This window comes from Polypterus senegalus, chromosome 16, assembly GCF_016835505.1.
Source record: "Polypterus senegalus isolate Bchr_013 chromosome 16, ASM1683550v1, whole genome shotgun sequence".
Taxonomy (NCBI): Eukaryota; Metazoa; Chordata; class Cladistia; order Polypteriformes; family Polypteridae; genus Polypterus; species Polypterus senegalus.
The window spans coordinates 7,932,413-7,944,500 of record NC_053169.1 but is presented as its reverse complement, the minus strand read 5'-3'; the positions used below and the strand labels follow the sequence as shown (position 1 = coordinate 7,944,500).

Sequence of the window (12,088 nt, the reverse complement as noted above, 5' to 3'; positions counted from 1 at the left end):
GAATTTCAGCAGGTCTCACTCTCTCTACCCAGAGAAATTTCGCTACGGCTTGTTGTTCAGCAATGGTGCAAGCCCGCAGAAGAGAGTGCGAGTTCACTTGACATTTACACTAACGGCGGCACGGGGTTTGTGTGCGCTCTTGAACTACCCATAAGCCATTGCGAAGGTGTTCTATTGCGACAGCTTCTGCCTGTTGCGGTTATCGCGTAACTTTCAAATTGATTTCACTTGTTGATTTATCAACTCTCATGCATGTAGTAATTGTAGTAGTATGTTGCAGTAATTGATTACTGCCTTTAGTATAAACAATTAGGGACCGGATGTGTAAAAACCATTTGCTAGCTATGCAAGTTATGTCAAATAGACGGAAGAATTTGCTTAATTAACTTTTTAAATGTTTACCTATTAAAAAGTGCATAGTCAATGACAGGTTCTTATAATACCCACAAGCTGAATTGAATTGGTATATTCTAACTGTTTCTTGTCCCTCGGACTACAGATTCGTCACAGTTAGTGACCTGTCTTGCTGTAAGTAAGGCATGGAGGGCACACGGTTTTAAACAGCGCCTTAACGTGCGCACTCGGAAGTGTCTAACGCTGCGTGCTGTTTTGAACTTGCAGCGCCATTCGTTTAGAGCGTACTGAAGGTGAAGTAAAGCATCTTTTAGTATTGAAAACAACTGAAGTTTGACAAGAAAAGGCTAAGTTTAGAGAAGAGGCTTTTTTTTCTTTTTGTGCCCTTTATTCTACGTGTGTAACAGACTTTTTTCTTTATTCTTGTGTGGACTGTTCGCTGTGAATTTTCACTAAACTTTTTAAAACGAACTTTTGGACGTGAGATTCCTTTCGGCACCGTTTGACTCGTACTTGATCCTGCTTTACCTACCAGCGGCTACACTAAAAGTTTGAAACCTTCCTGTTAAAGCCTGAAGTCGGTCCGCGACAATTTGAAAGACTCGACAGGTACTTTGTCGTCTGATCGGAGTTGAACATTTGAGAGAACTGCTATTGCTCCTTGTGTGACTGTATAAACTTTTTAAGGAGCCTGTCCCGGTGCATGATCGAAATGACATCTCCACGCGGAAGCCTGAGTGGTCATCCCGACGATTGTGACGCAACAGTGGGGGATCAACTCCATGATGGGAGCCCGAAGCTCGCCGTATCAGCGCAGCCCAGGTTAATCTCCGACCGCACGGCCGACCCTTTTGAACCAAGTGCCGATCTTCAGTCGGAAGTAGACGAACAATATGGACAGTTACTCAGCTTGATGGAGTACGTAAAGACTTTAAGGAAAAATGAAACTAACTGTGAAAAAATAAGCACAATTATCGAAACAGAGTTCTATGTCTCGATAACGGAATATAAAAGGTTAAATGATGAATTACTCTCCATGCAAAGCGACGAAGACGAACGAGAAATGCTACGTAAAGGTTTTGATGCTAAACTGAAGACTTTACGCGCGTTTCTTGGACAGACTGGGGAATGGGTTACGGAAACGCGTCAAAATAAAAGTCCCCTCGAACCGTTTCCCGATTCTGCAAACCAGTTCAACGGGTACAGGTTTATTGACGGTGTCTCTCAGGTCTGTGCAAAAACTCATAGGAGTCGAGCAAGTTCAGCAGATACCTCTGTTAGGGTCATCAGGGCAAAAGAAGGGGCGCACGCTACACTGCTTGACCCCGCCGCGGCCCCAAAAAGGCAACATGCTTTGGATATGAAAGAGGCGAAGCTAACGGATAAAATAGACCAACTGGCGTCAGAGGCAGCAATTGCAGAATCCAATGCAAGATTGAGGGCTCTTGAAGGACGCAGTCACACTCCAAGTACACCAAATCCCTATAATGTTCCTAAAAACCCAGATGAGAGGAATGAAGAGCCATACGGCGCAGGTATCTGTCATTCTTTGTATACTAATGAAAGTAAATACGAGACTCCCCGAGAACATTACGGACAGCAGAATAAGGCACAAGTACCTTATGTGCCGTATAGAAAGGTCCCAGTATTTGGTGGTGACCCAATGGACTATGTGAACTTTATTGGAACTTTTGATCGTGCTATTGACGAGGTGATCGAGAGCCCCGGGGATAAATTAGAATTCTTAGTGCAATTTACCAAAGGCACACCCCATGAAATTGTTAAAGGCTGTAGATACTTGCCACCAGCGGAAGGTTACGCAAAGGCCAGAAAGAAGCTTAAAAACTTCTATGGAAACCAACTACGGATAGCAGAGGAATACATAAAGAAGGCAAAAAGGTGGCCGCACATAAAGTCGAACGATGGTGAAGGCCTGAGGGATTACGCGGTCTTTCTTGATAGCTGTACGACCGTTATGTCCAGCATGAAGAACGGATGTGCTTTTGAGGACAGCGACACCCTTTGCATGATCATCTCCAAGCTTCCACAAGAGCTGCGAGGACTGTGGCAAAGCGTAGCTCGGGGTGTCGAAGGCAGAGAACAAAAACGCGCACGACTCGCCGACCTGGTGGACTTTCTGGAAGAACAGGCAATGGCAGCCTTGGATCCTGTGTACGGCTCAGCCCCTCAACGCCATACCTTCAAGAAGGAAAGGGGCAAGAGTAATAATCAACCTCTGAAAGGCGACCCGAGAAAAAGCAGGTGTACTACAAGCTTTGCTGTTGCTGCTGAAAGGGGGAATCCGGACAGCTCGGTCAAAAAGGCGGAGACGGCTGGTCGTGCGTGCGGTAAGCCCTGTCTATTTTGCAATGAGGGTCACGATCTTGTTGAATGCAGTGCAATTCAGACACTAACATATAAAAGTAGAATTGACTTTTTGAAATCTAAAGGCTTGTGCTTTAAATGCCTTAAGCAAGGACATCTTGGTAAAGACTGTGTAGAAAAAATGAAATGCCAAATATGCGCTCATTTACATCCAGTCATTTTGCATATGAATAAGGAAATGGGTAGTGACGATAAAGCCACGCCTCCCAAAAAAGAGGACGCTAAATCAGAAAAGAAGATTTCTTCTTCGTATGCTTATGTGGAGTCATTAGAGGTGTGCACTGCCACCGGGCCAGGTGAAGAGTGTACCCTAGCCGCGGTCCCTAAAATGAATGAAAGAGGCGTGGAAACAGGCGCTCTAACAGACTCTGGCAGTACAGCGACATTTCGCACAGAAAGTTTGCAAGAGCAATTAAATCTTGACGGAAAGAACGCTCAAGTCGCTATAAGCACCACAGAAACGGACAAAGTAAATGAACTGACACCAGTAAAAGGTCCTGTTTTACCGGAGTCGAAAGCCCGTGGGGTAGATGGAAACCCATTTAATGAATTACCAGAAGATTATCTATGCCCTGGCCAGCGACCCTTTACCAGCACTGGAGTCAATTATTTCGGTCCCTTTCAAGTAAAAAGTGGACGGAGCTTAGTCAAGAGGTACGGAGTCATTTTCACTTGCCTAACAATAAGAGCAACGCATATAGAAATTGCCCACAGCTTAGACTCCGATTCCTGTATCCAAGCCATACTCCGATTTATTTGCAGAAGAGGGCAAGTTAAAATCATGCGCTCAGACAACGGGCCACAATTTGTGGGAGCAGAAAGAGAGCTACGAGAAGCAGGTCAAAATATTCGGTCAAGAATGAAATGGATTTTTATTCCACCAATGGCCTCCCACCGAGGCGATGTGTGGGAACGTCACATTAGATGCATAAGAAAGGTCCTAAGATCAGTAATTAACCAGCAGACATTTGACGATGACAGATTCCTAACAGTGATGTGTGAAGCTGAATCCATCCTCAACAACAGACCCCTTACAAAGGTATCAGATAACCCGAACGACCCGGAGCCGCTGACACCCAATCACTTGCTGTTATTCAAGTTTAAAGGCAGTATACCCCCAGAAATTTATTCTCCAAATGATAATTATTTCCAAAGTCGTTGGAAAGTGGTACAGTACCTTGCCGATTTGTTTTGGAAAAGATGGACTAAAGAGTATTTACCAATACTTCAAGAGCGTCTCAAACGGCGTTCACTAAGAAGAAACTTTGAATCAGGTGACACTGTCCTCAACTTAGATGAAACTGCACCTAGTGACTGACAAACGAGGAGCCAGAGGAGTTTGTGTGCAGACCAAAACCAGCACACTGGGACAGCTCCGAAAACAGCAATTCATTGAGATGTCTAATCTTACATTCTGCATGCATAATTGTGTTTGTGCTTTTAAATTTAAGTTGAAGTTACATTCAAGTTTAAATTTATGTCTTTATACAAATATTCTTGAAAAGTTATAACTCTTACTAAGTAACGTTATAGTAATTGATTTCTGCCTTTAGCATGAACAATTAGGGGCTGTATAGTGTAAAAGCCATTTGCTAGTTATTTAAGTTATGTCAAATAGAAGTATTTGCTTAGTTATGTTAAATGTTTGCCTTTACACAAAGTGTAAAGTCCATGAGAGGTTCTTATAACACCCACAAGCTGAACTGAAGTGGTATATTCTGTTTCTTGTCCCTCTGACTACAGATTTGTCTGTTAGTGACCTGCCTTGCCGTAAGTAGCATGGAGGGCACGCGCTTTCAACACGCGCCTAAGCGTGCACGGCAGTGTATACGCAACGTGCTGCGCCGTACGTATAGAACGTACCGAAGGGGAAGTAACGCATCTTTTAGTTTCACAAGAAAAGGCTAAGTTTAGAGAAGAGACCATTTTTTCCTTTGTTTTTTTTTTTTTTGCCTTTTACGTGTGTAACAACATTTTCTTTTATTCTTGTGTGGATTGTTTGCTTTCAATATTCAGTAAACTTTTTAAAATGTACTTTTGGACTGAGATTTTCTTCAGCACGCGTTTGACTCGTTCTTCATCCTGCCTTACCTACTAGCAGCTACATATAGATATATATTTAAAGAGAGAGAGAGTTGTACGCGTGGAAGTGTGTGTGTGTGTGTGTCTGTCCGAGCCGGATGTGAGAGGTGGAGTCGGGCTAATGGCTCCACCTCCGAGGATACGCAAGCATAATACGTCAGCAAAGCGAAACCTCCGAAGAAAGAGTCACAGCCGCTAATGCACAAACGATGCGAGCACGTCGGCAAAACCTATAGAGAGAGGTGCCCAGAGTAGTTCCTTTCAAATTACCTGACATGTCTACATTTACGTAACGATTTCAATACTTTGTAGAACCTCATGCTTTTTACAGTACGGGCTTATATACAGCTAATATATATATATATGGAAGGTAAGGTCTGTGATACGGTTTGCAGATTTGCAGCTGGAGATCCATAAAGGGAGGAAAATGAATCACGTATCATAAAGTAGTTTTTATTCCTGAGCTTTCAATCCCAGGGGTCTTCATCAAAGGATAACGCCATCAACAGACACTTGGACATAAATCCAGCATATGCAAACTTAAGAAGAACATGTTCATAATAAATAAAACTTTACACCCAATAAAGCACACCTCCCCCTAATTTTTGCGATATATTGCCATTGATTCCTGTAAGTCTAAGCATTATCCTCTGCTGAAGACCCCTGGCAGGGGTTGAAAACTCAGGAATTAAAACTACTTTATGATACGTGATTCATTTATTCTCTCTTTGCGGATCTCCAGCTGCAAATATATAATATATATGGGACGTTCAAAAAGTTTCCAAACTTTTATATTTTCTTTGGGGGGAGGAGTAGTAATTGGACATTAAAAAGCTGGTAGACGCTTCGAAAATTACATCGCAAACGAAGGTGCTATGTAGAAATGTGATGTAATTTGTTGAAATTCTTAATAGAGTTTAAAAAAAGTGTGTTAACCATTTAAATGTCCCTTGTATGTATAAACCCGTGGCACTGCTACATACCAGGGGGGCTGCCCTCTAATGCTCTATATCAGCGCTTCCATTATACGGGCATCCCTGCTGGGCAAGGACCCCAGCCATCCCCCACCACATATATATATATATATATATTCTGAAGTTATACTTATACTTATATACTTATATATATAGTTATATATATGAAATAGTTTTACTGTCAAATAATGCAAAGAGTACGCCTAATTCTGGGCTCATCAGGCGTACACACTCACTGCACCCCCTCTCGGGAATCGAACCTCGGAATGTCAGTGCTAGAGGTGAAGCCCCTTGCGCTACGCCACAGCGTGTGGTTCGTTTATTTGACAGGATGTAGATCGGAGTAATTACATTCAAGGCATTTCTAGTGTGAATCACAATCTGATTGCATGGGTGGTTACCTATACCAGGTAACGCTTGAGGTTGGTCAGCATTAGGGCGAAACACGCGTCGCGTACTCTTTGCATTATTTGACAGTAAAACTATTTCAACCATTCTATGATCTGCTTCTCGCAACTGAAAGAGGGCACCGTGGTGGATGTTAGCCGACTTGCTGACCAACCACAAGCGGTAACCACCCATGCAATCAGATTGTGATTCAGACTACGAGTGCCACGCCACTATAAGCACCAGTCGCCGATGGGTGATGTAGGGTATGTTATAATGCAGTGAACAGTATAACTTGGCCACTAAGAAGGCCCCAACCCTGCCCGTGTATAGTGGAGTGGTAGATCCCGCTGTAATAAATAACTCTGCTGTTCCTGTTTCAGGTTGAATAAAGCAACTGGTTTTTACTAAAGTCCTGAGACTCAGACACGTTTTTGGGGTGGAAGACAGCGACTCACGCATCACAATATACACATCTATCTCTGTCTCTCTCTCTCTCTCTCTGTCTCTCTCTCTCTATCTCTCTCTCTTCTCTCTCTCTCTCTCTCTCTCTCTCTCTCTCTCTCTCTCTCTCTCTCTCTCTCTCTCTCTCTCTCTCTCTGTCTCTCTCTCTCTCTCTCTCTCTCTCTCTCTCTCTCTTCTCTCTCTCTCTCTCTCTCTCTCTCTCTCTCTCTCTCTCTCTCTCTCTCTCTCTCTCTCTCTGTCTCTCTCTCTCTCTCTATATATATATATATATATACATATATACAGTATAAACATTGAGTGCACTGTATTCTTTATTGCATTATAAAGTGCTTTATGGAGGTTCTCCCTGTGCACAGCACTATATAAAACTGATTTCATTTCTACCCTTCTTTGCCTTATAAAGCGCCTTGTGATGATCTGCACTGTTACATAAACTCAGCGTTGACTGAACTGGCAGGTTCACTGAAGACAAACACCTGGTGCACATTAGTGTACATACATTAATTCAGCGAATTCTGATGAGGATTAAAAGTCAAGACGGAGGTAAGAAGCTTAGGGGTGATTGTTGACTGTAATCTGAATTTTAAATCACATATTAATCAGATCATTAGGACAGCAATTTTTCACTTAAGAAACATAAGTAAAGTTAGACCTCTTATATCACTGAAAGATGCTGAGAAATTAGTTCACGCGTTTGTTTTCAGTCGACTAGATTACTGTAACACACTCCTCTCAGGACCACCCAAAAAAGACATCAATCAATTACAATGAGTGCAGAATGCAGCTGCTAGAATCCTAACTAGGAAAAGAAAATCCAAACACATTTCTCCAGTTTTGATGTCACTACACTGGTTACCTGTGTCATTCAGAATTGACTTTAAAATTCTGCTTATGGTTTATAAAGCCTTTAATAATCTCGCCCCATCTTATATATCGGAATGTCTGACATCTTATATTCCAAATCGTAACCTCAGATCCTCAAATGAGTGTCTCCTTAGAATTCAAGAACAAAACTTAAAAGAAGTGGTGAGGCGGGGGGCCCTTCTGCTGTTATGCACCTAAAATCTGGAATAGCCTGCCAATAGGAATTCACCAGGCTGATACAGTAGAGCACTTTAAAACACTGCTGAAAACACATTACTGTAACATGGCCTTTTTATAACTTCATTTTAATCTTAATTTAACTTAATCCTGATACTCTGTATGTTCAGTTCATCATAATAACTATTCATGATGGCTCTAAAATTCGTACTGACCCCTACTCTCTTTTCTGTTTCTTTTTCCGGTTTCTTTGTGGTGGTGGCCTGCGCCACCTCCACCTACTCAAAGCTTCATGATGCTCCAACAATGATGGACGGATTAAAAGGCAGAAGTCTATGTGACCATCATCATCATCATCAAGCCCTTCAGTGAGAACCCTAAATCCAAAGAGGACTGTTTCATTTATATTAGGTAGAAGGCCCAAAGTAGACTGGGTGGTCTCATGGTCTGGAATCCCTGCAGATTTTATTTTTTTCTCCAGCCGTCTGGAGTTTTTTTTTTTCTGTCCCCCCTGGCCATTGAACCTTACTCTTATTCTATGTTAATTAATGTTGACTCATTTTGTTTTCTTATTGTGTCTTTTATTTTTTGAATTCTTTATCATGTAGAGCACTTTGAGCTACTAATTGTATGAAAATGTGCTATAGAAATAAATGTTGTTGTTGTTGTTGAGATATTATTAATAACAATAATACTCTGAACATAAATGATTGAACTCTGCTTTGTATGTGGTTTTAGTGCGGCGTCTTCCCTGAAGGTTGTGCTGTATATTCGTGTCCGTGTACTGCAGAATGTGACTATTCACTCTTTGAAGAGCACTCAATGAAATGAAGACTGACTGAGCTGTGTTCTTGTTTGCTTTATGAAGAGCCTCATCATCTGTGCTCCGTGGTGGGTGCTATATAAAATAAAGATTCATTAAGTGATATTCTTGAATGTTTTTAAAGCATCTTCTGATGATGTGTGCTCAGTGTAAGACACTATATCAAATAAACATGGACTGAATTGGTTTGCGTGGGGTCTGATGGTGTTATATTAACGAATGGCGTCACGTCCAATAAAGACGTATTTGTGGTGGTGGGCTCTACACAAAGTAAAGTTTGATTCGCGGGTGGCGCAGGTCCACACGTTTCGTGGTGTCACATGAGACCCTTTAAACCTATTCGACCCTGAACATCCCAGCAGTGCCAGTCCGTTTCGTGTCTAAATTCGAAGCCTGCCGTGTAAATGTTTACCTTTTTAGAATATTGAGGATGCTGATTGGCAAATAGCAAACCGCAAAGACAATAAGGACCACCACGAGCATTCGGGCCGTTTTCCTCCTGGTGCGAATCTGTTTAATTTCTGCTGCGACGGCGTTGGTCTTCACCTTTAACGGCTCGCCGGGTGCCGGGGGCTGTGCTGAGCACTGTAGCGGCTTCCATTTCTTTTGGATAACTGAGGAGGTGCCAGGAATCTGAAAGAAAAAAAAAAGTTAATAAAACGTGCATTTCTTGGACGTTCTTTTGACAACCAAACTATTAAACTGAATCACAGATTCTTGGTGCTGTCATTGTAACGATAGATTAGATAGATTGACCATTGAACTTGAACTATTAGTGATGTCTGCATTAATCATGTGAAAACAGAAATTACGAATATGAAAATTCTTAGATGTTGCCAAATTGTACATTGCGAAATTTAGAAAACTGTAAAATACATTGAGACCATATTAAAGAAATCATCTTTTGAATTTGTAAAGAAAGGAAGATGTAATTATAAATGCTGTTCATCTCTGAACTTGATATTGGTGACGTCTGCGTTCATTTACATACCGGAAGTGGCAGGACGAGGCAGCGTGTTTTCAAAAGTTGTTGCTCATGGCGTGGCCACGCCGGTTCAAAAGAGATGCTGCTTACCAAAGCGCGTGTCGCTAAGTTATTTGAGCCCACGATAAAACCAAAACAACAAAAAAAAAAAAACTATAATCTCGAGGAAAGGATGCCTTTGCTGTGGCAACCCGTGAAACTCAAAAGCCAAAACCCCAAATCCATATAGCGGTTATGTTCTGCTATGGTAACAACAGTCGGCTGTGCGCATAGATCGTACGATTATTATTATTATTATTATTATTATTATTATTATTATTATTATTATTATTATTATTATTATTATTATCTAAACGGCATCTGCTATTCCCGCTGTACGTAATGTGTTGTTCTTTTACAAAGCCTGCGAAATAAAAGTCACCCCGAGTTGGAAGCGTGATGGTGGTGAACACAGCGCATGAAAGAATATTATTGTACTGTATAAGCATAACAACCAGTCTGAACTGAACTGACTTCGCTGCATGAATTCTTAATAAATTCCTACGATTTTTGAAAGGGCCGAGGCACCTGCATGTCACACTTACTGTGGCGTGACAGGCAATTCGCAAACAATTCGATCTCTTCGAACGACTCTTCAGCGAATGAAATGAGCCAATTCACTACATCGCGACGAGGGTGAGAAAGCGCATGCGTGGTTTATGTGATGTAACGGCATATTTCGTTCTGCTGATGGATAAACAGATGTGAAAGGCACTATATATTAGATGTGAAAGGCACTATAAAATAGATAAATAGGTAGGTAGACAGATAGATAGTTGTGAAAGGCACTATATAACAGATTAGATAAATAGATAAGCGTAGTTGTCAGGATTAGAGATAGATAGATACTTTATTAATCCCAAGAGGAAATTCACAAAATTCAGCAGCATATAGATAAATAGATAAGCATAGTTGGCAGGATTAGAGATAGATAGATAGATAGATAGATAGATAGATAGATAGATAGATAGTTGGCAGGATTAGATAGATAGATAGATAGATAGATAGATAGATAGATAGATAGATAGATAGATAGATAGATAACCGTAGGTGGCAGGATTAGATAGATAGATAGATAGATAGATAGATAGATAGATAGATAGATAGATAGATAGATAGATAGATAGATAGATAGATAGATAAGTGTAAAGTGTAGAAGAAAGAAGAAGTCTCATGCCTGGACAAACTTGTTAAGAAGGCAGGCTCTACTGTAGGAATTAAATTGGACAGTTTAACATCTGTAGCAGAGAGATGGGCGCTAAGCAAACTCCTGTCAGTCATAGAGAATCCACTGCATCCACTGAACAGGATCATCTCCAGGCAGAGGAGTAGCTTCAGTGACAGACTTTTGTCACTGTCCTGCTCCACCGACAGACTGAGGAGATCGTTCCTCCCCCACACTATGCGACTCTTCAATTCCACCCGAGGGAGTAAATGCTAACATTATACAAAGTTATTGTCTGCTTTTACATGTATTTTAATTACTCTTTAATTTAATATTGTTTTTTGTATCAGTAGCCTATGCTGCTGCTAGAGTATGTGAATTTCCCCTTGAGAATTATAAAGTATCTATCTATCTAGTTGGCAGGATTAGATAGATAGTGTAATGGACACCCGGGTCCCATGCCCAGTCGGGACGACCCTGCTGTATATGGTCTGGGGGAGCAGCCATGGACTTCTCAGTACCTCCCCGGGACGCTTGGTGGCAGTCTCCCTGGTTGATGATGCCTCAGTTTCCCGCAGGGCTTCATGGGAAATGGAGTTCTCCCCAACCCTGTGGGGACCCAGGATGGCCGCCAGGGATTGAGACAGATAATTAAGCCCAGCTGGTTTAATCATCAGGCCCACACGGGAGTGCAATTGGGAACAGGTGAACAAGCAACAGGAGCACTCCCGGGAGGGCGATAAAGGAGCCAGCAACCACCACTCTGGGCCAGAATCGTGAGGAAGAGGACGAGGTTGCCTGAGAGGAGGAGTGGTGGTGCCAGCAGAAGCATTGCTGTGTGTAAAGTAAGGTGCTTTGGGAATGTGTTATACCTGTGGGGTTTACGGGGAAGACGTGCCCCACAGAGGAAGAGTGTTTGAACTGTTTAAGTGTTTGGGACTGTGTTGGGCCTGTGGGACACGGGGAAGACGAGTGCCCACAGGCGAAGAGAAAATAAAAAAGTTCTGTTTAATTTACACGTGCCTCAGTGTGAATCTGTGCCGGGTCGGGCGCTTTATATAGCGCCTTATTCACAATAGATAGGTAGATAGATAGATAGATAGATAGATAGATAGATAGATAGATAGATAGATAGATAGATAGATAGATAGATAGATAGATAGATAGAGCGTTGTTTGTGTCATTTGGCATTTCACAGCAGGTGTTATCAGTGGGGGGAGGCGAGGGGCCACAGCTTGTCAAATGGGTTTCACTTCTTAGCAACACTCATTGCTTTACGGGGGTCTCCGATTTCCCAAACCCCTCAATCCTTGATTGTGTGTCATTTCCTTGCGGTGCTTGATTCTTCATAGGATACCCCAGCCCACTCATGTGAAGTTAAATTGCTC

At 42.0% G+C, this 12,088-nt stretch overlaps 1 protein-coding gene across 1 annotated transcript in view; it reads right to left on the bottom strand.

Moving 5' to 3' along the window:
- The window catches only part of hcrtr2 (hypocretin (orexin) receptor 2), a 119,655-nt gene that overhangs the window by 10,177 nt on the left and 97,390 nt on the right, over positions 1-12,088 (bottom strand). The window contains exon 5 of the mRNA XM_039738343.1: positions 8,924-9,144. Within this exon, the coding sequence (XP_039594277.1) occupies positions 8,924-9,144 (221 nt within the window). The remainder of the gene's footprint in view (positions 1-8,923; positions 9,145-12,088) is intronic.